Below are 24,884 nucleotides of genomic sequence, written 5' to 3' on the forward strand. Positions count from 1 at the left end.
AAGTGTAGGGAAGGGAGCCTGGCAAGTCATAAATAGTTAAAGGGTTATGTCTGTATTATTACTCTTTGAAATAACACATAATTCTTAATGTGTAAGTCCCCTCTACATTCCTCCCTATGCCCCCCAACCCTCAAACAAATGTGATTTGAATGGGATAAGTACAGCTAATGTCTGAGAGAGGAATTATTCTCAGGACTGTAAAACGTACCCCTTGTGTATAAACTAAAGACTGAGTATATACTGTCATGATCTTCCCTCTTCTTTACTCTTTTTTAATACAGTCTTTTTGAACTTCAGCTTTTGGTTTGTCTTTCTGCATCTTTACCGTATATTACTGTTTGGATCTGTACTAGGAAAATCATTCTTCTGATAATGGGGGTAAAATATAGATAGACCCTAAATAAGGTCAAATGGATTTTTATTTGTTATCTATATTTTTCCCCCATTTATAACCAATACTAAAAGGTTTTCAGGTATGAGAATTATGCTTTATTTTTCTTTTACACACACAAACATTCCTATACATACACCGGCTTATTTGTTGTAGTATTATTTCTAATAATAGGAGATCCAAAACAAAATAAATGTCAACAGATTAATGGCTAAGTAAATTAACATACATCTGCATTGGAACATTGCAGCTTTCTGAAAATAATACGACACTCTCTGGGTCTTGCTATAAATTGACTACACATTATGTTGATAGTGAAAATTGGAAGATGCACATCTGTGCATAAGTAACAATATAATAGATACATGGAAATGTATGTGGGCGGTTTTTTCTCAAAATTTTTTATTCTGTTGAAATACATGTAAGGTTTAACCAACTTAATTATTTTTAAGTATACAGTTCAGCAGTATGAAATATATTCATAATGTTGTGCATTCATTACCACCATCCATTTTCATCTTCATTTTTTAATACTCAAGCCCTATATCTATTAAACAATAACTCCTCATTCTCTCCTCCCCTTAGTTTGTGGCAACCACCATTCTCCTTTTTGTCTCTGATTTTGACTAAGTACCTGGTATAAGTGGAATCATACAGTATTTGTCTTCTTGTGCCTAGCTTATGTCACTTAGTGTAATGTCCTCAAGGTTCATCCATGTTGTAGCATATGTCAGAATTTCCTTCAGTTTTAAGGCTGAGCTACATTCTAGAGTATGTGTATAGCACATTTGCTTATCCATCAACTGATGGACACTTGGATTACTTCCAAGTTTTAGCTATTATGAACAATGTTGCTATGAGCATGGGTATATAGATAACTTCTGAGACCCTGCTTTCAATTCTTTTGGATATATACCCAGATGTGTAAATTGCTGGATCATATAGTAATTCTATTGTTAATATTTTGAGGAACTGCCATACTGTTATCCATAACAGCTGTACCATTTTATATTCCCAGCAACAGTGCACAAGAGTTCTGATTTTTCCAAATCCTCCCCAAGAATTGTTTTCTCTTTTTTTTTCCATAATAACCATTCTAGTAGGTGTGAGGTGGCATTTCATTGTAGTTTTGATTTGCATTTCCCTGTTGATGAGTGATATTGAGCATATTTTCATGTGCTTATTGGCCATTTCTCTGTCTTCTTTGGAGAAGTGTCTAGTCAAGAGAGTCCTTTACCCATTTTCAAGTCTGTTATTTGTTTTGATTTTTTAGGAGTTTTCTGTATATTCTGGACATTGATTTCATATCAGATATATGATCTGCAAATATATTCTTACATTCTATGGGTTGTTTTTTTCCTTTCTTTATTGAATAGTCGTAGCACTCTTGTTAAAAATTATTTAACCATATGTGCTAGGGTTTATTTCTGGGTTCTCTGATTCTTGTCTACTGGTCTATGCTTGCCTTTATGTTAGCACAACACTGTTTTGATTACTATAGCTTTGTAGTAAGTTTTGCAGTAAGGAAGTGTGTGTCCTTCAGTGTTGTTCTTTATTCAATATTGTTTTGACTATTCAGTGTCCTTTGAGATTTTCTATCAATTTTAAATGGGTGGTTCTATTTCTGCAAAAAGGTGATGGGGATTTTGATATAGATTTCATTGAGTCTGTTGATCACTTTGGGTGGTATTGACATCTTACCAATACCAAGTATTCCAATTCAAGGAAATGGATAGGTTTCCATTTATTTATGTCTTTAAAAAATTTTATTTTTGCATTTGTTTTTATTACTGTTTAAATGTCTCTGGAAAGACATATAGGAATGAATAATATGTTATTCAGGAGTTGCAAATCAAGAGAAGTTACCGTTATACACCTGGTAGAATGGCTGAAATTTAAAAACCTGACAATACCAATTTCATGACAAGAATGTGAAGCAACAGGAACTCACATTTTTTGCTTGTAGGAAGACAAAATGGCACAGCCACTTTGGAAGATAGTTTGGCAGTTTCATACAAAGCTAAAAATAGTTTTACCATATGATTCAGTAATTGTCCTTCTACATGTTTATACTGCTTTGAAAATTATGTCCACACAAAAACCTGCATGTGAATGTGTATAGCAGCTTTATACCTAATTATCAAAAATGGTGACTGAGATATATCCATCATTAGGTAAATGGATGACAAAATGTGGCACATCCATACAATGGAATATTATTTAGAAATAAAAAGAAATTTGCTATTTCGTCACTGGAGGACATGGATGATTCTTAAATGCAAATTGTTAAATTGAAAGATGCCAGTCTGAAAAGGCTACACACACTGTGTAATTCCAATTATATGACTATCTGTAAAAGACAACACTATCGTGATGATAAAAAAAAAAAAATTTGTGTTTGTCAAGGGGAAATGGGAGGTTTGAATGGGAGAAGCACAGGGATTTTTTTAAGGTGCTGAAACTTTTCTCTCTGATACCAGAATCATGCATACACAACACTATGCATTTGTTAAAACCCATTGAACTTTACAGAAAAAGAATGAATTTTATGAATACATATTGTTTAAAATTCACACACACACACACACACACACACACATACACACACATGGAAATATGTCAAATGGACGTAGGAGCCAATTGAAGCTCCCCCAATGGCTAAAGCTGAAACAAGTTGAATGACAGAATGAAACAGTGTTGGAATTATAATCTGAAGTATAAAATGTTGATTAGCCCACATTAGTATAAATGAATGAATGTATAAGTAAGAATAGACAAATCTCCCATACTGAAGGATTCCCAATAATATGTGTAAATCTTTCTCCCTCACGGAGGTGGAGTATAATTCCCCTTCCCTTAAATTTGCATGTAGTGAAGTGACTTTGTTCCAAAGAACACAGTATGCAAAATGGAGGAAAAGTAACTTTACAGTGGAGAAACCTAATGAACATCACTTCAGCCAACAGTAACAGTGAAAAATCTTGTTGACTGTATGTACTCTTGATATGAGGAATTTAAAAATAACACTTTCTCTCTCAAATCGTCTTTCCCAAACTCACAATTCCAGTCTAGTCATGAGAAAAACGACAAACCCTGTTGAGAAGCATTATACAAAGTACCAGACCAGTAATTTTTCAAAACCGTCAAGGTCGCCAAAAATCAGAAAAGTCTAAAATCTGTCACAGCTAAGAGGAGTTTATTCTGGGTGGAGTTCTGGAAAAGAAGAAGGTCATTAGGCAAAAACTAAGAAAATCTGAAGTATGGACTTTGGTTAATGTACTGATGTTGGTTCATTAATTGAAACAAATGTATCATACAAGTGGTACAGTGTTAGTAATAAGGTTAACTAGATGTGATGTATATGGGGATTCTCTGTACTGTCTTCACAATTTTTTTTGGTAAATCTAAAACCTCTAAATAATGTAATTAAATAAACAGTAAACTCATTATTTATAAATCTACACACAGAAGTGGTCGTAAGGCTGTTTGTTAAAAGGAATGAAAGAGTACTAAGAACACAGGAATAGAAAATGAAGGGAACAGGTACTGTACGCAGGGAGAGAAGCCCCTCTATGCTATGCTCTGTTGTGTTCCTCCAGTGCCCTCTAGTTACAAAGCCTAACACTGTAGCAGATGACAAAAGAAATGTTTCCAGGATTCAGCTCCAGCATCACAAAGTGGGACAAATAAGGGTGGATTTGGAGGTGAGGGGCAATAAATTAATAATTGAACAGTCTATTATGAAAGTAGATTAAATCACTCAAAAGAGAATATAAATATTGAAAAGAACAGGTGCTCAAGAGAGACCTAAGGTAACATTAAACAGGTAAGGAGTATTGGGAGGAAAAAGGTATTTGAAACGAAAGGAAGAAATCACGTGGCCTGTTGAGAGTTTCGAGAAATGTCTATTACATTTAACTAATTTCGTTGGTGAGTTTGGTGAAGCAGCAATCATGATGAATTTATATATGAATGAAATTTATGGGAATAACAGCTACTGAAGCAATTCTGTCAAGTTACCCTTCACTCTAAAGGTGAGATATAGATAAGGTGGTAGTTAGTGTTGTCGTTTTGTTTTTTTTTAACTGGGGGCATGAGCCCTAGCTGGGTTAGAGCGTCCTCCCGATATAACAAGGTTGCTGGTTTGATCCCCCGTCAGAGCACATACAAGACTCAACCAGATAATGCATGGATGGTTGGGGCAACAGATCTTTCTCTTTTTCTCCTCCTCTCTCCCTTTCTCTCTCTCCCCCTCTCTCCCACTTCCTCTCTCTCTCTAAAATCAATTTAAAAATTTAAAAACTGGGGGCATGAGATGGGATGTTACATGAAGAGTGTAAAATCCATCAAGGCGGGAATGTTTGTTTGTTCTCGTATTTCCAGTACCTAGAATGGTTCCAAATATGTTCAATGTATATTTGTTGCATGACTGGCTAAGAAATACTTGAGCATTTCAGTGGAGGGAAAAATAGGATATACAGTATTTCAAGTAGTTTATTGAACAAGGTTTCTGAGGAAGGAGGGAGGGTATGAAGAAGGATATGTCGAGAGGGGAACATGGTTAAAATGTTCAACCTTGGCATTATTGTTGCACAAAATACTGAGTCCTTTTTTAAAAACTTTATTTTCACACCTTTTATAAATTAACTTACACTTTGCTGTTTGCACTTTTTATCACTGAAAACAAATTGTAAACCTTTCTTTGGTCAGGGATTGTCTCTAGCCTTTAGTAGTGCTAACTACCTTTCAAAGGATTAAACATAATTTGAGATCATTCTGCCCAAAGCAAAGTATGCCTGCATTTATTTTTTCTTCATCTTTTTATTCAGTCTACAAATAAGAAACCTCGAAAATCTCCAGGAGAGAAGAGTAGAATTGAGGCTGGAATTAGAGGAACAGGTCGTGGAAGAGCTAATGGGCACCCTCAACAGAATGGCGAAGGGGAGCCTGTCACATTATTTGAAGTGGTGAAACTGGGGAAAAGTGCAATGCAGGTAAATTTTAAGTGTTTTTATGTATAAAGTAATAGTAATTTATGTGGAATCTATTAGTGTATGTATTGACATCTTATATACTCTTATTGGTTGTGTAATGAAGAAATTTATCCGTACAAGTTTTTCTTTGCTTCTTTTGTAAGGAGTGTCACAGAAAGACATTTTGTTTAGTAAGATATACTTTAGAGTACATTGTGCTGAGTAAAATGACTTGCATTATAATAATAGGAGCTGCCTAAGAGAATATTTATTGCCTTAATGATATATTTTTTTAGAATCTGACTTACTATAAGTAACGTGTATTGAAGAATATTTGAAAGAATATATGAAAGGGTATAAAAAAAGCATTCCTAATTAGTGAATTAGGAATAACCACAATTAATATTTAACAGTTATTTTGTGTGTATATGTGATCTTTTATAACCTTTTACTCTCTATATCTTTATTCACTTAACAAATATTATTCTGCAAGAACACGTTTTCATTGGCTTCATGCCATAAGGGTAAATCATAATTATTTTACTATTCCTTTTGTGTGTGTTTACATTTTTTTCACTATTATGAAATTTTTTCATTATTTCTGTTTACATGTCTACATTTAAAAAAAAATACTAGAGGTGAAATTATTTGGTTAAAAGGTATTTGACTGTGTGTTACATAAATACCATATTACTCTCCCCAAAACTGTACTAGTTTATCTTTCACCAGAAGTGTGGCTATCAATTGGATATTTTATATTTAAGATTTTCCAATTACATAAGTAAAAATGGTGTATTTCAATTTGCATTTTTGGATCACTAATGATTGTTGATATGTTAAATCTTTTAATTCAGTATTGTTCATTTTTAATATTTTATTTTCAGTTTGAGTTTGAAATTTAGGTAATTTATGAAACATTTACTTTTAGAACTAAAAACAGGCAATGTTCCTTTATCAGACTATTTTCTACCTGTATTTCCTTTTGAATTCCTTAAGAGAGCTTAGCATTTACTGCTTTTTATCTATTGTTATAAGATCGATGTGTTCAAGGGTTTTGGAGTTGGCATGGGAAGGGAAGAATTAGTGAGAAGAAAAACTTTATTTTATAAGGTTTTTGCTTATGTAAAGATATTTTTAATGCATATTGTGTAAAAGCTCAGTACCAGTTTTTATTTAATATGAACAAAACCTCATAATCTATATGAGATAGTGAATAGTATTTTATTTATTTTTGTCCACTATGTTCTATATTCTTTACACTGATCAATCTTCCCTAATGCTGTTTTATACTATTACTCTCTGCTTAAATTCTTTTGGATTCATATTTTATGAAAGATAAAGTTTAGTAGTCAGCCCTCTGGTGCCTTTTACAATTTGGTTTTAAACCAACCTTTTCAACTTTTTCTTGCTACTTCTCTATTGGAATCTGCCCCAAACATTTTTTTTTTACTTTGTTACAATTTTTTATTCATGTTATATTTTATCTTCTTAGCTATGTTAAAATTAATCTATAAATTTCTGTAATTTTTGTTCACTCAGCATTCTATTGTGGGTCGTGTCCCCCCCCCCATGAATTTTCCTTGAAATTTTTCATATTTGTATACTACTTCCTAACATGATTGGGCCATTCTTTATTCACCAGTTTTTATTTGGACTTATTTAGTCTTCGAATAGAAGTATATTTAAGATAACTATTTTACAATAGTTTTATTCTATTAAAAGTAGTACTTTGAATATCTTTATATGTTCATCTGAAATGTACATGTGGGAGTGTTTTTGTAACATATATTCCTGAAAGGGGTTGCTGAATAATGGGCATACATGTTTTAAAAATTGATAAGTATCTTCTGTTGAAGGTGTGGCACATTAATTTCACTGTTTATTACCGCCTCACTTAAAATATAAAGTAATAATAGATAAAATATTAAAAAGAGAATACAGACAATGAGTTTAGAGATGAAAAGTTTGTGTGGTTTTTATAGAAGAAAAACTACAACGTGATAACAGGATTAGGATAGAGAAGCAGATACTTGTAGCCAAGAGTTTGCAAAGGAAACTGAAGCAAGCTGCCTCTTAGGCTAAGGCTTATGTTTAGGGTGATCATGTATCCCAGATTACTTTTGATACTCCCAGTTTATGCATATTGTCCAAGCAGTTACTAATAGGGATTCCTTTAATATTCAAGAGGGTCCTAGTTTAGATAATTACTTATATCAAAACTAATGGGAAATCAAGGGCTGAGGGGAGGGACAGGCATAGTCCTTATAACCAGGATCTGAATTGAAATGTCTACTTACTTGGCTGGTGACTGGGTTTATAAAAATCCCCGTATTGTCTTAGAGCAGGAAGTTCCAAGCCCACATTATATGATCTAGTTCTGCAGTGGAGCGACTAGTTTGAGCACAGAGGTAATCACAAAAACATTAGATGGGGAGGGAAGAATAATAAAAGCAATAAGTACACCTAAGATTCTAGAGAGATAAAATAAAAAATTCTAGCTAATAAAAAAAAAGGGGATAAATTTAGTAAATTAGTTTTACTAAGGAAAAAGAATATTAGATGCCATCAAAGGGAAAATTCAGGATTTGGCATTTATTAGAATATATTGCCCAGAGAAATAAAGAAGTAAATATGAGAGCTATTGAGGGGCTTAGATATGGATTGAAGGGGTTACAAAATATGCCAGGGGGAAAAAAATCAAGGGGAATAGACTATGTTCAGAAACAGTTTTGGAAGAGATAGTTTTGTAGTAATTTCTAGACACATTTTCTCAGGTCCAGAGTTTATTCCCAGAAGTGAACAAAATAAGTGAAAATAATGACTTAATTATTAATAGTATAGTGTAATTGCAGAATATTGAGGATTAAAAGGAAATCTTGAACTATTTTGACAAGGAATGCTTGACCTTGTTCTCTGACTACAATTCAAGTGCTGTTGAAATACACAAAAATAAATTCCCCTTCTAAATTACATTCAAGTGTGGTAAGGAATGTTAAATATTTCATGTGATAAAGAGGAAATATACATAGTTGAAATGCGAATGTTAATGAAAGTAATGTTAGTAAAAACATTGGGGGCAGCTAAAGCACTGCTTGGATAAATATACAGTCTTAAATTTATTACTATTAGCAAAAGCAGTAGAAACTAGAAAAAGAAAAACAGCAAATCTAAAATAATTAGGAAGAAAGGAATAGCAAAAATTGAAATGGAAATTAAATAGAAAAAGAAATGGTAGAAAAGGTCAGCTAATGAGTTCAAAATATTTTTAAGACCTGGATGTTTTATTTTAAGAATTCAAGGATGGTTTAACATTAGAAAATCTTTTACTATACTAAGCCAAATAATCATGTTATGGGGAAGAACACCTATACTTATCTGAATAGATGTAGAATGTTTAGACAAATCATTAGATAAAATGTAGCTGATGGTATTCATGATGAACAATAACTCATGATGAATTAGGAACAAGAGGGATGTTCCTTACCTTGGTAATGGTTATTTTCCAAAACCCTATAGCTCACATCATACCATTTTTAACTGAGAAATTTAGTTGTATTCCCAGGACCAAGTAGTAAAGTATTGAAGTATTCCATACTTATAAAATAAATAAAAATTCTAGCAATGAAAAGGAAGATACAAAATTAGCCATATCAGAAATTTTGAGATAGACCTTAGACTATAAAAACTAATGAGAATGTTTGTAAAATTCCTAGAGAGGAAATTTAATATTAGAAAAAGCCCTCTGTATAGCAGTAATAACCAATAGAACATGTAATAGGAACAAGAATCCATTTAAGAATGTACTAAAGAAAAATGAATAAAATTTTAGGTGGAAAAGAAAAAAATACTATTTCATACTCACCATATTGAGAGAAATAATATAATGGCTAGAAGATAGTAAGAGGCAATAAGACTGTAGAGTAGCAACTAGTAGAAGTATACATCTGTATAACCCCTTTGGAAGAAAATTGGGCAGTATCAAGAAAAGTTGAATGACGTATTCATTTTTTATTTATCCAGTAAATATTTAATGAGTGCCTACACTGTGGGAGCCACTTTTTTTTCTTTTAACTGAGAATATTTTGAAGATACGCAATTCAGTTCCTAGGTGTAACCTCTAGAGAAATTTTTGCATATGTTTATAAAAGAGGCTAATACATTAATTTATATTGTTCCTTGTTTGTAATAGTGGGGGGGAAAAGTAAAAAAAATCTTAAATACCTACGAATATGAACAGGACAGTTGATAGATAAAATGTAGTATATTCAAACACTTAAATTCTCTAAAGCATTTAAAATGAGTAATCTAGAATTCTAGGTACCATTATGGATAAATTTCAGAAATGCATTTTAGGGTATAAAGCAAGCTACAGAATGATATATCAATTCATTGTACTACTTACATAAAGTATAAACACATACACAGGATTACTGAACATCGAGTTTTTTATGTTGGTTACTTACTGAGATGATAGTGGGATCAGAAAGGGGGGTGTGTGTGGGGGGGGGCGTGATACAGCTGTAACTGAAAAAGAAACAAAAAGATCCCTGGCTGATCTGGTTGGAGCGTTGTCTTGTACACCGAAAGGTTGCTGGTGTTCAGTATCTGGCAGGGGCGCATATGAGAGGCAGCCAATCGATGTGTGTGTGTGTGTGAGAGAGAGAGAGAGAGAGAGAGAGAGAGAGATATCCCTGGCTTATCTGGTTGGAGCGTTGTCTCGTACACGGAAAGGTTGCTGGTGTTCAGTATCTGGCAGGGGCACATATGAGAGGCAGCCAATCGATGTGTAGTCTTCCCCCTGCCCCCCGGTCTCTTTCTTCCTCCCTTCCTCTCTCTCTAAAATCAATAAATATATACTCTAGCGAGGATTTTAAAAAAAAGAAGAAATAAATGTCGCTTTAAAATATTTATTATTGAAGCTGAGTGATTGATACCTTCTTGTTTATTTGAAATAAAAATAGGTGTTTCTGAAATGTCTTTTCTCTGTATCAGAATTGTAAAAAATCAGTTATGCCCTGGCTAGTTTGGCTCAGTGGTTAGAGCATCAGTCAGCGGACTGAAGGGTCACGGGTTCAATTTTGGTCAAGGGCATCTATACCTCAGTTGCAGGCTCAATCCCCAGCCCTGGTCAGGGCATGTGCGGGTGGCAACCAATCTATGTGTCCCTCACATCGACGTTTCTCTCTCTCTGAAAAAAAAAAATAAAGCAAATCAATGGAATAAGTATCCTTGGGTGAGGATTAACAACAAAAATGAGTTACACTAGCTTAGTAGGTAATTCTTGTACACCTCCTATAATCAAAGGCTGCACTAGATAGTTCCTGAATGTACAGAAATAAAACCACAGTTCTGCTTTCATGGAATATAGTCTCATGGGAAACATGTTATAGAATAGTACTTTAGTAACAGAGCAGGTTGAAAATACAGTGCAGGTTGAAAATATTGAATTCACTTAGTCCTGTCCAGAGGGACGGGGTCATGGAACACTGGCCTGAATAGATAAAACTTGAACTGAGACTTGAAAGATGAGTAGGAGTTAGATAGGCAGTAGCAGAGGGCATTTCTTATAGTAGAAACAGGACATGCAAAGATGAAATCTGTATCTGGACCATAGATGCTCTCGTAAAGATAGAGCTAAGAGAGAGGCTATTTTTGTGAAATGATGTCGTTTTAGAAAGAAAATGACTTGAGCATATTAGGATTGTTAGAAATACTGTTAAGAAAACAATTTCGATGATGATTTGGGGGTGTATGGCTAGAATCAGACCAATTGGAAGGCTTCTTTTTTGCTGATCCATCTGGGAAGTAATGAAAGTTTGAATTTATAGAGTGTCAGTGAGGATGAAAGGAAGCAACAGATTCTACAAATATTAAGTATGAAATGAATCTGAAAGATGAGAACAAGTAAGGAATCTAAGATGATTTCTAGTTGTTTGGTTTGTTGGTTTTCAAGCAATTTGGAAGAGTATGTATTAGAGGATGGGTATGGGAATAGTTTGGTTTGGACATTTTGACTTTTAACTGCATGGCACTTAAGACAAGTTGAATTTTGAAACATTCAAGCTATATATTTAATCTAAGTGATATTTGTTATTTTAGTAATTATGAGTTAGTAAGCATTTAACTGAATTTCTTTAATTCATATTTGCATTTTATACCCCAGATGTCAGCTTAAGAAGTTGGACCATAGTTTATTCATTCAACAAAAATTCATTGAAATAGAGGTTAGGTACAAGAGATAGAATGGAAACAAAACTTGTCTGACCCTTGTCTCATAAGCTGTTTTTATTTTTATTTTTATTTTTATTGTTGACTCTATTACAGGTGACCCCCATTCCTGCTCCACTTTGCCTCCCTCCATCTTGCCCCCACCCCTCACCTATGCTTCATAGACTTTTAAATCATAAAAGGGAAAGAAAATCCTCCATGCTAATCATAAAATTACAGGTTTGGCTGGGCTGTGCAAGTGCACAGCTTGGAAGAGTTAATTATAGGTAGGCATGGTGAAGCTGGCCAGTTACAGAAGATGGGACCTGATTTGGGCCTACAAACAGTGGTGGGGTACTTTGACTGTCAGTGCACTCATTGGTGGCTGCATATCCCTCCCTCTGCATGGCCAATGATTGGTATCAGGTCAGTGATGCACAGCTGGAGGGGCTAGCCCTGAGCATGGGCACAGAGGTGGTGGCGGGCACTAGGCTGGTATCTTGCAGTTGTGAAGCTGCAGAATCCCAAGTTGGCTTCCAGCTTTGGAACCCGTGGGGTTGGTGATAGGCTCAGGAGGCTGGAGTGTTACACTTTTGCAGCAGTAGAATTCATGGATGGCTGTGGTGCTGTCTGGCATTGGCCAGGGAAAAGAGCAGGGAAGGACTCAGGTAGCTGGCATTAATGAGTGCAGATACCTGTGGGGGAAAGTGGACAAGATCTGCAGGTGTTCACAGTGGCCCTCCTGGCTTTTCGCTTCATCAGTGGTAAAATCTACTGAGTTAATCTGCAGAGCTGGTCTCTGAACTATGGTCTCTCCTGCTGTTTGTCTGCTAATAATAACCTCTGCTTTTATTCCTGTTCCTAGCCGGCTAACTACATCTCAGATTTGCTGGTCTGGGTGGGTTGAAACCAAAGTGGGACCTCTGTGCAGTGTCCTGTGAGGCTGGAGAAGCTGGTTATTCACCTCACTCTTCTGGTTAGAGCAACTGTTGCTGGGAAGTTTCTTCTTAGCACTGAACAGTATCAGTTTGGGGGATGGGATGATGCAGGTTAAAAAACATTGTCTTCCTTTCCTTCTTGTATGATTATTCTGTGTTTTTGTTGTTAAAACTTCCTAAGTGGACTCTAGAAGCCTCCCGGAACTGTCCAATCTTTGATCTTTGTGAGGCAACAGGGAAGCTGGGTTTTTCCGCCCACTATGGGCAGTTCTTTTCTCTTCCAGTACTTTAAATATGTTGTTCCATTATCCTCTGGCTTTCACTGTTTTTGATGAGAAGTATGCCATATTTTTTATTCTTTGGTCCCCATTAGGTACACGTTGGCTGTTTTAAAATTCTTTCTCTTTTTTGAAGATTCCTAGCAAGTTGATTTTGATGTGCCTTAAGTAGTGTTCTATTTTATCCTGCCTCCTGACTAAGGTTCCTAAATATAATGATACACTGAATCACCCATTCACCTATGCCCATACTTTGCAGTGCTTCTAACAGTCACCAATTTCTGTTAGTCCAAAGGGTTTATTTCTCTGGAGTTTAGTTCTTTAGAGTCCTTTGCCTCTACACCTCTCTGATAGCTTTTAACAGGTGTAACTGTGTTTACTTTCAAATGAATAACCAATTACATCATTATCATTTATTAAATAAATCACTCCTTTTCTTCTAAAATTGAAATACTTCCTTTGTCATAGCTTAAGTTCCATAAATGCATGGATTGATTTCTGCCCTCTATTCTCTTGTGTTTTGTCTAGTCCTACATTATTTTCAGTCTATTTTGTTTTCAATATCTTTGTGTGCAGTTTTAGTATTTCTGATGCAAGCCCCTGATACTAGTCTTATTCAGAATGTTTTGGGCTATTCATATATAACTGATGAGACTAGAAATTGATATTATCACTTTGAGAACTAAAGAAAATTTTGGTCACCATATTCAGTGTGCCTTCACAATTGCTGGGCCTCATGTAGAAGTCGGAAAATAACTTTCTTCTCATTTTTGTGCCACACTTTGTTACCTGTGTCACAGAGCATTTCTCCTTGGGCCCTGAGTCTCAGTCACTCTTGACCTGCTCTATCTATTCTTAGTACTTACCACCATTTTTAGCCCATTTAGCAGAGCTGAATCTTGAACCATTCTTTTTACCTTCTCCTACAACTATAATATTCTTTCTAATTTTCTGTTTACTTTTAAAACTATACTTCCCGGACGCTAATGTGATGAGACAGAGAAACAGTGTTATGTATATCAGCAGGTAACAAAAAGTCCTCTTTCACATAGAAAGGAACATGGGCTGCTCCTCAGTAGAAGAGGTAATCAGTTAATCAAGGGGTATTTTCAACCAGAATGGGTTATATTAAAAGGACTGACAATACCTAGTATTGGTGAGGACGTGGAGTACCCAATCTCATACTTTGCTAAGATGTTATACATTGCTGGTGGAAATACAATTTGATATACCTGTTTTGGAAAATTGTTTGGCATTATCTCCTAACCCTCAACATACATATGTTCTCTATGTTAACAAGTCTGCTATTGGGTATATATACACAACAGAAAAAATGTGTATGTCTGTCAAAAAATGTGTACAGTTATATTCATAACAATTTTGTGATAGCCCTAAAGTGGAAACAACACACATGTCCATCAACAGTAAAACTGTCATAAATTGTGGTATATTAATCCAGGGAAATACTACCCAGCAATGCAAAAAAGGAATTAATGACAAAGAAAAACAATATGGCTGAATCTCTCTGGTTGAAAGAAATCAAACAAAAGATGATACTGTTTATATGAATTTTAAAAATATGTCAAATGTTAAGGAAAAATAATTAAACCATATGAGCTGGGGATAGTTACTGACTGGAAGGGAACATGAGAGAACGTATTTTTGTTCTAGAAATGTTTTGTGTTTTTCATCTTTGTTATGGTTACTCAGGTGCTTGTAGTATTTGTCCAATTTCATCAAGGTGTAACAGGATTTATGCATCTTACTCTGTATAATTATACCTCAATACAAAAATAGAAATTGATTTTTTTTTAATTTAAAAATTGTTTTCTCTCGTCATCTACCCGCCAGCCACCCAGAGCAAACCCCCAACCAATTTTACCTACTCATATGCTAAGTGGAATCATTAAATTTGCCTAACAACTTGGAAAAACTTTATTGATACAGTACTAAGCCTTTTTTAGATTCAGATTTAGTGTATATTTGTTTAGGTTGTTTTCTATATCCTGTAAGTTTTTATAATTTTCTTTAATTATATGTCAGTTTTTAATTTATCCTTTGATATTTTTAGTTGTGAACAGACTATCATTCATTATGTTTTTTTTATATATTGCAAATATTAAAGTTATTTTGTACATTTATCTTTTGTCAACTGTCTTTCAAAATTTTTTATTATAAATTTTTCAAGTCTGTTTAGTACAGACTCTTAGTTTTTATTTTTTAAAGCAACTGTTGGAAAGGAAACTTGACTTTACCAATATTTACCAATTTATCTTTGATAAATTGAATCATTTGATTTTTCTAATATTGAACCATCCTTGCATTCCTGAAAAAAAACGCACTTTGTTGTATATGACGCATACTCTTTTTATGTACTAGTAGTAGTGGATTAGGTTTTCTGATACTCAGCAAGTCTGTATTTATGTATAAGTGAAATTAGTTTTGGGGTTTGTTTTTGTTTACAATGTGTTTTGAATATTATTATCTATAGTTGCTTTTTAACTATTGAATTCATGGGATTTTCAACAAATTTTTGAAAGCTAGTAACTTTTGTTTAAAATGAGAGAATCTTTACTTTTATTTGACTACAAAGAAATAATTTGGGGTAAGTAGTTATTTTTTGTTTAAATAAGCACATAGAGAGAACCACAAAGTTTTTTAAAAATGTATTTGCTCTTAATAATTTCTTTCTGAAGTTTTCATCTTTATTTTTTTTTTCCACAGTCCGTGGTGGATGACTGGATTGAATCATATAAACAAGACAGGGACATCGCACTTCTGGATTTAATCAACTTTTTTATCCAGTGTTCAGGATGTCGAGGTACAGATTGTTGAAGTAAATTATGTACTTTGAGCCTGTCAGTCAATTTATTTCACCTTCTGTTGGTCATACATAATTCATCCTAGAATTATGTGCTAATTTTTTCTGATAAAGAAAATTATTGTTAAATTTTTAAAGGACATTTCATTTTGTTCTGGGTTAGCTTTGCTCCTGTAATATAACAGGTTTCTAAATATTTTGAAATTTTGAAGGAAATCTGAAATTCATTTAATGAATTTATGAATTGAGCTTTTATAATTAATATTTACTGATATTATTATTGTACCTGTGCTCCATTAGGAACTGTGCTGGTTGCTAAAATTAATTATTTGTATTTTTTTCAGTAGTTTGGTCTTCATTTTATAGATGATGTACTTGAAGCTCAAATAATTTGCTTCAGGTTATGTAAGTACCAGAATCAGGTTTTTTAAGTTGATAGTTGGAAATCCATAGACAGTGTGTTAACGTGAAGTTTTATTTTTATCATATTAATAGATAACTGATAGATAAGTCTTAACAGGTTTAATTCTACTTGGGGAAAATCAGTTGATAGATCCACCATTATTTGCTTTCCAGTAGAGAAAGAGCAGTGATCGTTTATTGAGATCACTAATCATACCGATTTCTAAAGGCTCTCTTATTTTTGTTCAAGTTACAGGCCACCATATTGATGTAAGTAGTTTAATAAATATTTACAGACACCTACTTTGTACTAAGCATTGTTCCTGAGTATAACAGATATTACCAAGAGTCTCTGCCCCCAGTCAGTGTTAGGGGTTGTGTAATTTATTTTTTTTTTAATCCTCACCCGAGAGAATGTTTTACTGATTTTAGGGGTGGGGAGTGGAGGTAGAGAGAGAAAGAGAAAGATCGAGGCATTGATCATTTGCCTCCCATATGGTCCCCCAACCCACAGCCTAGGTATGTGCCCTACCAGAAATCGAACCTGCAGCCTTTTGGTGCACAGGACAACACTCCAACCAAGTGAGTCACACCGGCCAGGACAGGGATGTGTAATTTTTAATGGAGGTTTTATTACAAGGAACAAAGAAGGAACTGTACCGATAGTTCAGCGAAGTGCTCAGTGCCATCATAAGAGTAATAAAACTGGTTACTGTTTAATGACTTTCATATATGCACGTGGTGTACTTGTACATTAGCTCATTTAATATTAGTTAACAATTTTATCAGGCAGATGTGATCATTATTTTGTAGATCAGGAAACTGAGAATAAAGGGCTTAGGTAAGTGTTTGGACATCATGCAGTTTGTAAGTTCTAAATTCATGATTCAGAGTAAGGTTTATCTTAATCTGGGATCTATACGCCTTATCCCTGGACACTATGGAAATAACAAGGAGGGGTTCTCGTCCAGCCCAGGCTTTCTGTGACTGTGGGGATATTTGTAAGAAAGTGCATCCCATAGGAAGAAGCTGTGGTAAGACTGAGGTTGAGTAAAAGGAAGTTAATGGGGAGAAGAAAGGCCAAGTTGACATTTTGTGCAAAAATGCCTGAAGACAAGAAAGTATTGCACACTCTAGGACATAAGTTGAGTTTGTGGCAGAATCCTAGATCATGGAGATGGGTGAAGAGTTGCACAAGATAAGGCTATTTGATAGTAAGTGTTAATTTTACAGCCTTAAAATGAGCAAGGCAAGGACTGAGTGATGTGCTTTACATGTTTTATCTGATCTATGTAAGTGTCATATTGGTTTGGGTTTTAAAACAACTGTGTTCCTTTTGTAACTCATTCCCATGGTTTAAAAAACTGAAAAAGTATTTTTTTGGAAATAAAAAGCAAAGTCTTTACCATATTCTGCCTTCCCATCCACAGAGTTAACTGCTGTTAACTACTTTGTTATATATCCATCTGTCTCTCTGTCTATCTATCTATCTGGTCTATCTAATTTCCATATATAATAAGTAGAAATATACAGGGTGGGACAAAAGTAGGTTTACAGTTGTGAGTATGCAAAACAGTTTATTCTTCATTCTTTATTAATTATTGTATTATTTTCCATACTCACAACTGTAAAACTACTTTTGTCCTACCTGTATACTCTTTCCTCTAACACAAAAGATACTGGTATATAGAGCGCTTTCTTGGTGGTTGTTTTGTTTTGTTTTGTTTTGTTTTTTAATACAGTATCACAATATTCCTCTGTGTATAGGTACGATAATTTACTTGTCTTCTTTTAGGAGACCATTTTGTTATTTGTAGTCATTTGCTATTATAGACAGTACTGTAATGAGTAATTTTGTTTATACCTTATTTGCTCTATGTGGAAGAATGTAGGTAAATGTACTTGTAATGATATTAGATACATATTGCCAAATATCCTGCTCTAGGAATTGTAGTCAAGTTTGCTCCCATCAGTAATACATGAGAATGCTTACTTCTTCTTAGTCTTTTCAATAAAATGTTTTTATCAAATTTTGGATTAGTTTAATGAATGATTTAAAAATGTTAGTGTGATTTTTTTTTTTAATTGAGGTGAAAGTCACTTAATATACAATTAACCATTTTAAAGTGTACAATTGGTAACATTTAGTGCACTCACAATGTTGTGCAGCACCTCTTTCTGTTATCAAACTTCTTTGTGATAATTATGACCTTAATTTTCTTTATAGTTTTGCCATTATTGGATCTTCTTTAAACAAAGCAGTTTAGTTCTGTGTTTCCTCTTTAGATAACTAACTGTACCTACTCTTTTGTCTTGCTTTTTCTGCTTATTGTTTATAAGTTTCATTTATATTGCCTGTAGCATAGTTTATTTTCATTGATGTAGAGCAGACAATTCTTTCTTTTGGTGAGCTTTCATGAGCATCGTAGAATGATTAGCGGCATCTTTAGCTTCTGTCTATTAGATGCCAGTAGCACTCTCTTCTCTCTCCTCCCACATTCCCCTCCCCAGTTGTGACAGCCAAAAATGTCTGCAGACGTTGCCAAATGTTTCTTGGGGGGCAAAATTGCCATAAATTGAGAACTGCTGTAAAGTATTTATTGTGTCAACATTCAAGTTTATTTATTTATTTATTTATTTATTTATTTATTTATTTATTTATTTATTTATTTATTTAAATTTACTTTTATTGTTGAATGTATTACAGATGTCCCCCTTTTTCCCCAATTGATCCCCTCCACAGCACCCCCAGGCCTTGCCCATACAAATGTCTGTGTCCATGGGTTATGCATATAAGCATATAAGTTTTTTAGTTAATCTCTCCCTACTCACCCCCGCCTTCCTTCTGAGATCCCTCAGTGTGTTCCATGCTTCTATGTCTCTGTATTTTGTTCATCAGTTTATTTTGTTTATTCCACATAAGAGTGAGATCATGTGGTACTTGTCTTTCTCTGACTGGCTTATTTCGCTTGGCATAATACTCTCCAGTTCCCTCCATGCTGCACTAAAGGGTAAGAGATCCTTTTTTACGGCTGCATAGTATTTCGTGGTGTAAATGTACCACAGCCTTTTTATCCACTCATCTACTGATGGGCACTTGGGCTGTTTGCAGATCTTAGCTATTGTAAATTGCGCTGCTATGAACATAGGGGTATGTAAGTTCTTTCCCATTGGTGTTTTGGGTTTCTTAGAATATATTCCTAGAAGTGGGATCACTGGGTCAAATTGCAGTTCAGTTCTTAATTTTTTGAGGAAACTCCGTACTGTTTTCTATAGTGGCTGCACCAGTTTGCATTCCTACCAGCAGTGTACTAGGGTTCCCTTTTCTTCACATCCTCACCGGCATTTGTCATTTGTTGATTTGTTGATGGCAGCCATTCTGACAGGTGTGAAGTGATTCCTCATTGTGGCTTTAATTTGCATCTCTCTGATCATTAGTGACTTTGAGCATTTTTTCATATGTCTCTAATAATCAAGTGTATTTAAACTTCCTACTCTTGAAGAAAATTGGGTTGTTTCCAGCTTTTGGATAAACAATGTTACTATAAACTGTCTTGTTAATATGGTATCCATGTGCTCAAGATGCTCTAATTTGTAGAGTAAAATTTCTGGATTATAAAGAGATGTCTACGTAATTCCAGTCTGTTTTTTGAAGTGGTTGTAGTAACTTTTTTTTTAATCCTTGCCCAAGGATATGTTTTTGTTGGTGGTGGTTTTTAAAAATTGATTTTTAGAGAGAGAGGAAGGGGGGAAGACAGAGAAACATCCATTGGTTGCTTCCCGTATGTGCCCCAACTGGGGATCCAACCCAATACCTAGGTATGTGCCATGAGTGGGAATGGAACCCCGCAACCTTTTGTTGTATGAGACAGTGCTCCAACCAACCGAGCAGCCCCACCAGGGCTGTAGTAACTTTTTATATTCCAATCAACGTAAGTGTTGTTGGCCTTTTTAGTTTTACCTTGTTGGGTAGGTTTTAATTTTATTTCCTCCATTACTATTGAAATTAAGTACTATTTCAGATATCATTTGGATTTTCTCTTGCATGAGCTTCTTGAAGTCTTTTAATAATTACTCTTAAGATTTCAGTCTTTTTCTTTACTGATTTGTAGGGTTTTTTTAAATGTTAACATTAATTTTCTTTGTTGATTATATATATTGCAAATACCTTCCATTCTGCACCTTAATTTTTTTCCTTAGTTTATATTATCTTTTAGTAAATTATTCCTGAGGGCAGTGATTTTTGTCATTTTATTCTCTACTATATTCCCAGTACCTTTAAATATTTGTTTAATGAATGAATTGAACATAAGTTCTTAATTCAAGATTAGTAATGTTAGTCTTTCTTCTTTAATTGATTTTTTAAAAACTTTATTTTTATTGTCAACACTGTTACAGATGTCCCCATTTCCCCCCCTTTGCCCACCTCTACCTAGCCCCCACCCCCCTTCCCTTTGGCCATCACCTCACTACTGTCTGTGTCTATGGGTTATGCATGTATATTCTTTGGCTAATCTCTTTATCTTTAATCCAGTCCTCCCACTCCTCTGCCCTCTTACAGCTGTCAATCTGTTCCAGGTTCTGTTTTGTTCTTTAGTTTATTCATTAGATTCCACATATATGTGAGATCATGTGGTATTTGTCTTTCTCTGGCTTATTTCACTTACCATAATAATCTCCAGGTCTATCCCTTCTGTTGCAAAAGGTAAGAGATCTTTCTTTTTTACAGCTGCCTAGTATTTTACTGTGTAAATGTACCACAGCTTTTTTATCCACTTATCTACTGATGGGAATTTGGGCTGTTTCCAGATCTAGACTATTGTAAATAATGCTGCTATGAGCATAGGGGTGCTAAAACCGATTCCCTGACAGTCAGGAACAAGACAGGGACATCTGCTTTCACCACTCTTATTTAACATAGTACTGGAAGTCCTAGCCACAATAAACAGATAAGAAGAAATAAAGGGCATTCAAATTGGAAAGGGGGAAGTAAAACTTTTCCCATCTGCAGTTGACATTATTTTGTACATAGAAAACCCTAAAGACTCCACCTAAAAGACTACTTGATGTAATAAATGAATTTGGACAAGTAGCAGGATACAAAATTAATATCCAGAAATTGGTGACATTTTTATACACCAATGATGAACTGTCATAAAGAGAAACTAAGAAAACAATCCCACTCACTATTGTAACAAATACTAAAGTATTTAGGAATAAATTTAACCAAGGAGATGAAAGACCCTGTACTTGGGAAACTATAGGACATTGAAGAAAGAAATTGAGGAAGATACAAATAAGTGGAAAGCATATGTCATGTTCATGGATTGAAAGAATTAACGTCATTAAAATGTCTATACTACTCAAAGCAATCTATAGATTCAAAATAATTCCTGTTAAAATACCGATGGCATATTTCACAGATCTAGACCAAATATTTCAAAAATTTATATGGAACCAGAAAAGACCCTGAATAGCCTCAGCAATCTTGAGATAGAAGAACAAAGTTGGAGGTATCACAGTACCTGATATCAAACTATAATACAGTGAAACCTTGGTTCTCAAACTTAGTTCGTTCAGGAAGGCTATTTGAAAACTGAATCATTTTTCCCCATTAGAAATAACGTAAATTGAATTAATCTGCTCCAGACCCCCAAATGGTTCAGCTTTAACCTTTCTTATATGCAGTATATTTCTAATGTACTGTTTAATCTATAAATAAACACTTTAAAACCAAAAAGGACATGAAATGTAAATGAAAGTTTAACAAAAAGGAAATGTACAGTAAAAATGAAAATTTAATAATAAGCAGCAACAAAAGCAAAAATCCATGAAAATATTCACAGTACAATTTCCTGAGATGTTAACGTCAACTAACTCATACTTGCACATTCTTTCCTTCATTTGTTGGCCTGAGAGACGTGTGACTGATACAACTAGAATCACTTCTGTCTGGAGTGCAGCATTAAGAAATTCTTTTGGGGTTCTTCTACAGGCACTGTTGGACTTTGTCTGAAAATCTATTTAATTTGTCTTTATTTATTAAAATATATTTGATGGGTATATAATTTAATATTGGCAGTGGTTGTTGTTTTTCCCGGCACATTGAAGACTTTTCACTGTATTCTGGCTTGTGTCATTGAAAACTTGGAATAATTGTTCTTCTCTTTTTTAATACTTTTTTCCCTAAAGTTTAAGGTTTTCTCTTTGTTTCTGGTGTTCTGCAGTTTGACTATATTATATTGTAGGTGTCAAATATATTTCTATGGCTTGATGTATTTCATCAGTTATGTCTTTAAATATTATTTCTTTTCTCCCTTAGCAACTTAGTTTTGCATACTGTCTTCTATGTACCTTTCTGTATTTTTTAATTTCTATGCTGCTTTATAATTTTTCCCTTCTTGTTCATCTACTCTTTTTTTCCCCTTTGCCAATCTGTTGCAGTTACTGTTTTCATATCTAGAAATTATAGCTCTAGGACAATAACTATATTTGCTTTTGGCCTTGGGCTATACTAGCACTAACCTCAAAATTTGAAGTCCTAATACTTAGTAAATTTATCTGTTCTTGATATGGATGATGTGTACCCTGTGCAGTCTTGAAAGACTAGTTAATTGGTGCCTGCATATTATGTGCTAATGTGTGACTTTTTTTTTTTTTTTGACATTTAGTTCGATGTTTTACTTGCCTTTTGTATTCACAGAGGCAGAAGTATACAGTAGTCCCAACTTATCCACGATTTTGCTTTCTATGGTTTCAGTTACCAATGGTCTAGAAATATTAAATGGAAAATTCTAGAAATAAACAATTGATAAGTGTTAAATTGTACAACACCCTTTTTTTTTCAATCCTCCCCTGAGGATATTTTTTCCATTGCTTTTCAGAGAAAATGAGAGGGGAAGGAGGGAGAGAGAGAAACATCAGTGTGAGGGAGAGACATCTTTTGGTTACCCTCCCCCATGCGCCCTGACCAGGGCTGTTGAGCAAGCCTACAACCAAGGTACAAGCCCTTGGCTGGAATTGAACTGGGGGTTGAACCTTCCGTCCGTGAGCTGACGCTTTAACCACTGAGCCAAACTGGCTAGGGCTAAATTGTACAGCATTCTGAGTAGCGGGGTGAAATCTCAGTGCCGTCCTGCTCCCTTTACCTAGCACGTGAATCATCCCTTTGCCTGGTATATTTACACTGTATACCTTACCTACCTGTTGGTCACTTAGTAGCCACCCAGATTATCAGATTGACTGTCTGTATGGCAATTCTTGTTTTCAAGTGGTCCTTATTTTACTTGATAATGGCCCCAGAATACAAGAGTAGTGATGCTGGCAATTTGGATGCACCAAAGTGAAGCCAAAAAGTGCTTCCTTTAAGTGAAAAGGTGAATACAGTACAGTAAGATATTTTGTGTGTGAGAGAGAGACCATATTCGCATAACTGTGAGTATGGTATATTTTTATAACTGTTCTATTTTATTATGTTACTCTTCTTAATCTCTTATTGTGCCTAATTTATAAATTAAACTTTATCATAGGTATGTATATATAGAAAACATTGTATCTATAGGGTTTGGTACCATCTGCAGTTTCAGACATCCACTGAGGGTCTTGGAACATATTCCCCATGAATAAGGGGGTTTACCATATCTGCTTTTCACAAGGAATGTTACAAGTGCAGGCTGCCATCTAGAGACAGGCTCATCACTGGAGATACAATATTTTTTATTTATAAGACATTCTGAAAGATTTACAAGTTTTCAAACGTGTGCCTTTATTATAACCTTTGAGGTAATTTTTTCCATATTTACATATACTACCTGGACAGACCACATACATCCCACGGTATTTATTATTAAGCTTTAAGTGCTCATCAAAAGGTAACCAAAGTGTCTGTTTCTACGTTTCCCCCACTCCTCTCCTCAAATCTTGAGAAAAGGCCCTTACATGTAGTCATTGCAATTCTAGGTAACTGTTAAGTCCTACATTTCTGGTATTCGGGTACTGCTTAGTTTTAGTAGCCTCAGCATTTCCTCTCCTTTCCTAACTCAGATTTTTCTCTACTAATTTATCCATACTTATTTTCAGCCTTTCTCCATTTTATTTTGGTTTACAACTTGCTATATGTTACGTAAAGTAAAACAGAAACAAAAATGAGACTGCCAAAAAAGTGTCCTGTCGTATGCTTGGGTTATCTCTAGTCCCATCACCAGATTAGATTTTATTAAGACTCTATAATCCAGTCTTTAAAAGAATATCCATTTAAAAGAAATGGCATTTCACACATTTAAACAGTTATTTAGAAAGCATCTACTATTTGGAAGGCTCTCTGCTAATTGCTCTTAGGCAATGTATTTGAGCCACACCCAGAGGTTCAGTAATTTTGAGTGAGCCAGAATGTTATAATGTGTCAAAAAAGCTATAAACTTAAAAGGGTCTTCTGTTATATTTGGATAAATTGTTTTGCTACTAAGGAAAGTTCTGTCTGCCTCCAGCCTTCTCTTCTACCTGCTTCTGTATCCAGTTGGAAGAATACAAAGAAGGCTAGGGTTCTGCCCTAGCTGGCATAGATTAGAAGGAGGGATAGAATTGAAAATGATAAGGATAAGGTGAGACAGTTCTCTAAGCCAAGGATGGTTCATACACCTGGGGTAAGACAGTTTGCTGGTTGTCACTTCACTTTTCTCACAAGTGCTTCTTTATTCCCTTAACTCATCCCAGTGGAGGTTCTAGGCATTTTGAACAGGAATGTTTAGTGCTGTTATATCTCATCCCCACTGTTCTGAAGGTGGAGTCTATAGGTTTGGGTGATGGGAAAACTACCAGAAGGACTTTCCCTGGTTCTCGAATATAAGAGGTGACTCGTTTTATTCTCCAAACCCC

At 34.6% G+C, this 24,884-nt stretch overlaps 1 protein-coding gene across 2 annotated transcripts in view; it reads left to right on the plus strand.

Annotated features, from left to right (window-relative positions):
- STAG1 (STAG1 cohesin complex component) overlaps nucleotides 1-24,884 on the plus strand; it is a 273,379-nt gene that overhangs the window by 100,255 nt on the left and 148,240 nt on the right. For both annotated transcript variants that reach the window (XM_081160341.1, XM_081160342.1), the window contains exons 4-5: nucleotides 5,221-5,385; nucleotides 15,512-15,608. In XM_081160341.1, coding sequence (XP_081016467.1) covers nucleotides 5,221-5,385; nucleotides 15,512-15,608 — 262 coding nt within the window. The remainder of the gene's footprint in view (nucleotides 1-5,220; nucleotides 5,386-15,511; nucleotides 15,609-24,884) is intronic.

This window comes from Miniopterus schreibersii (genome assembly GCF_964146895.1).
Source record: "Miniopterus schreibersii genome assembly, chromosome: 15".
Classification (NCBI taxonomy): Eukaryota; Metazoa; Chordata; class Mammalia; order Chiroptera; family Miniopteridae; genus Miniopterus; species Miniopterus schreibersii.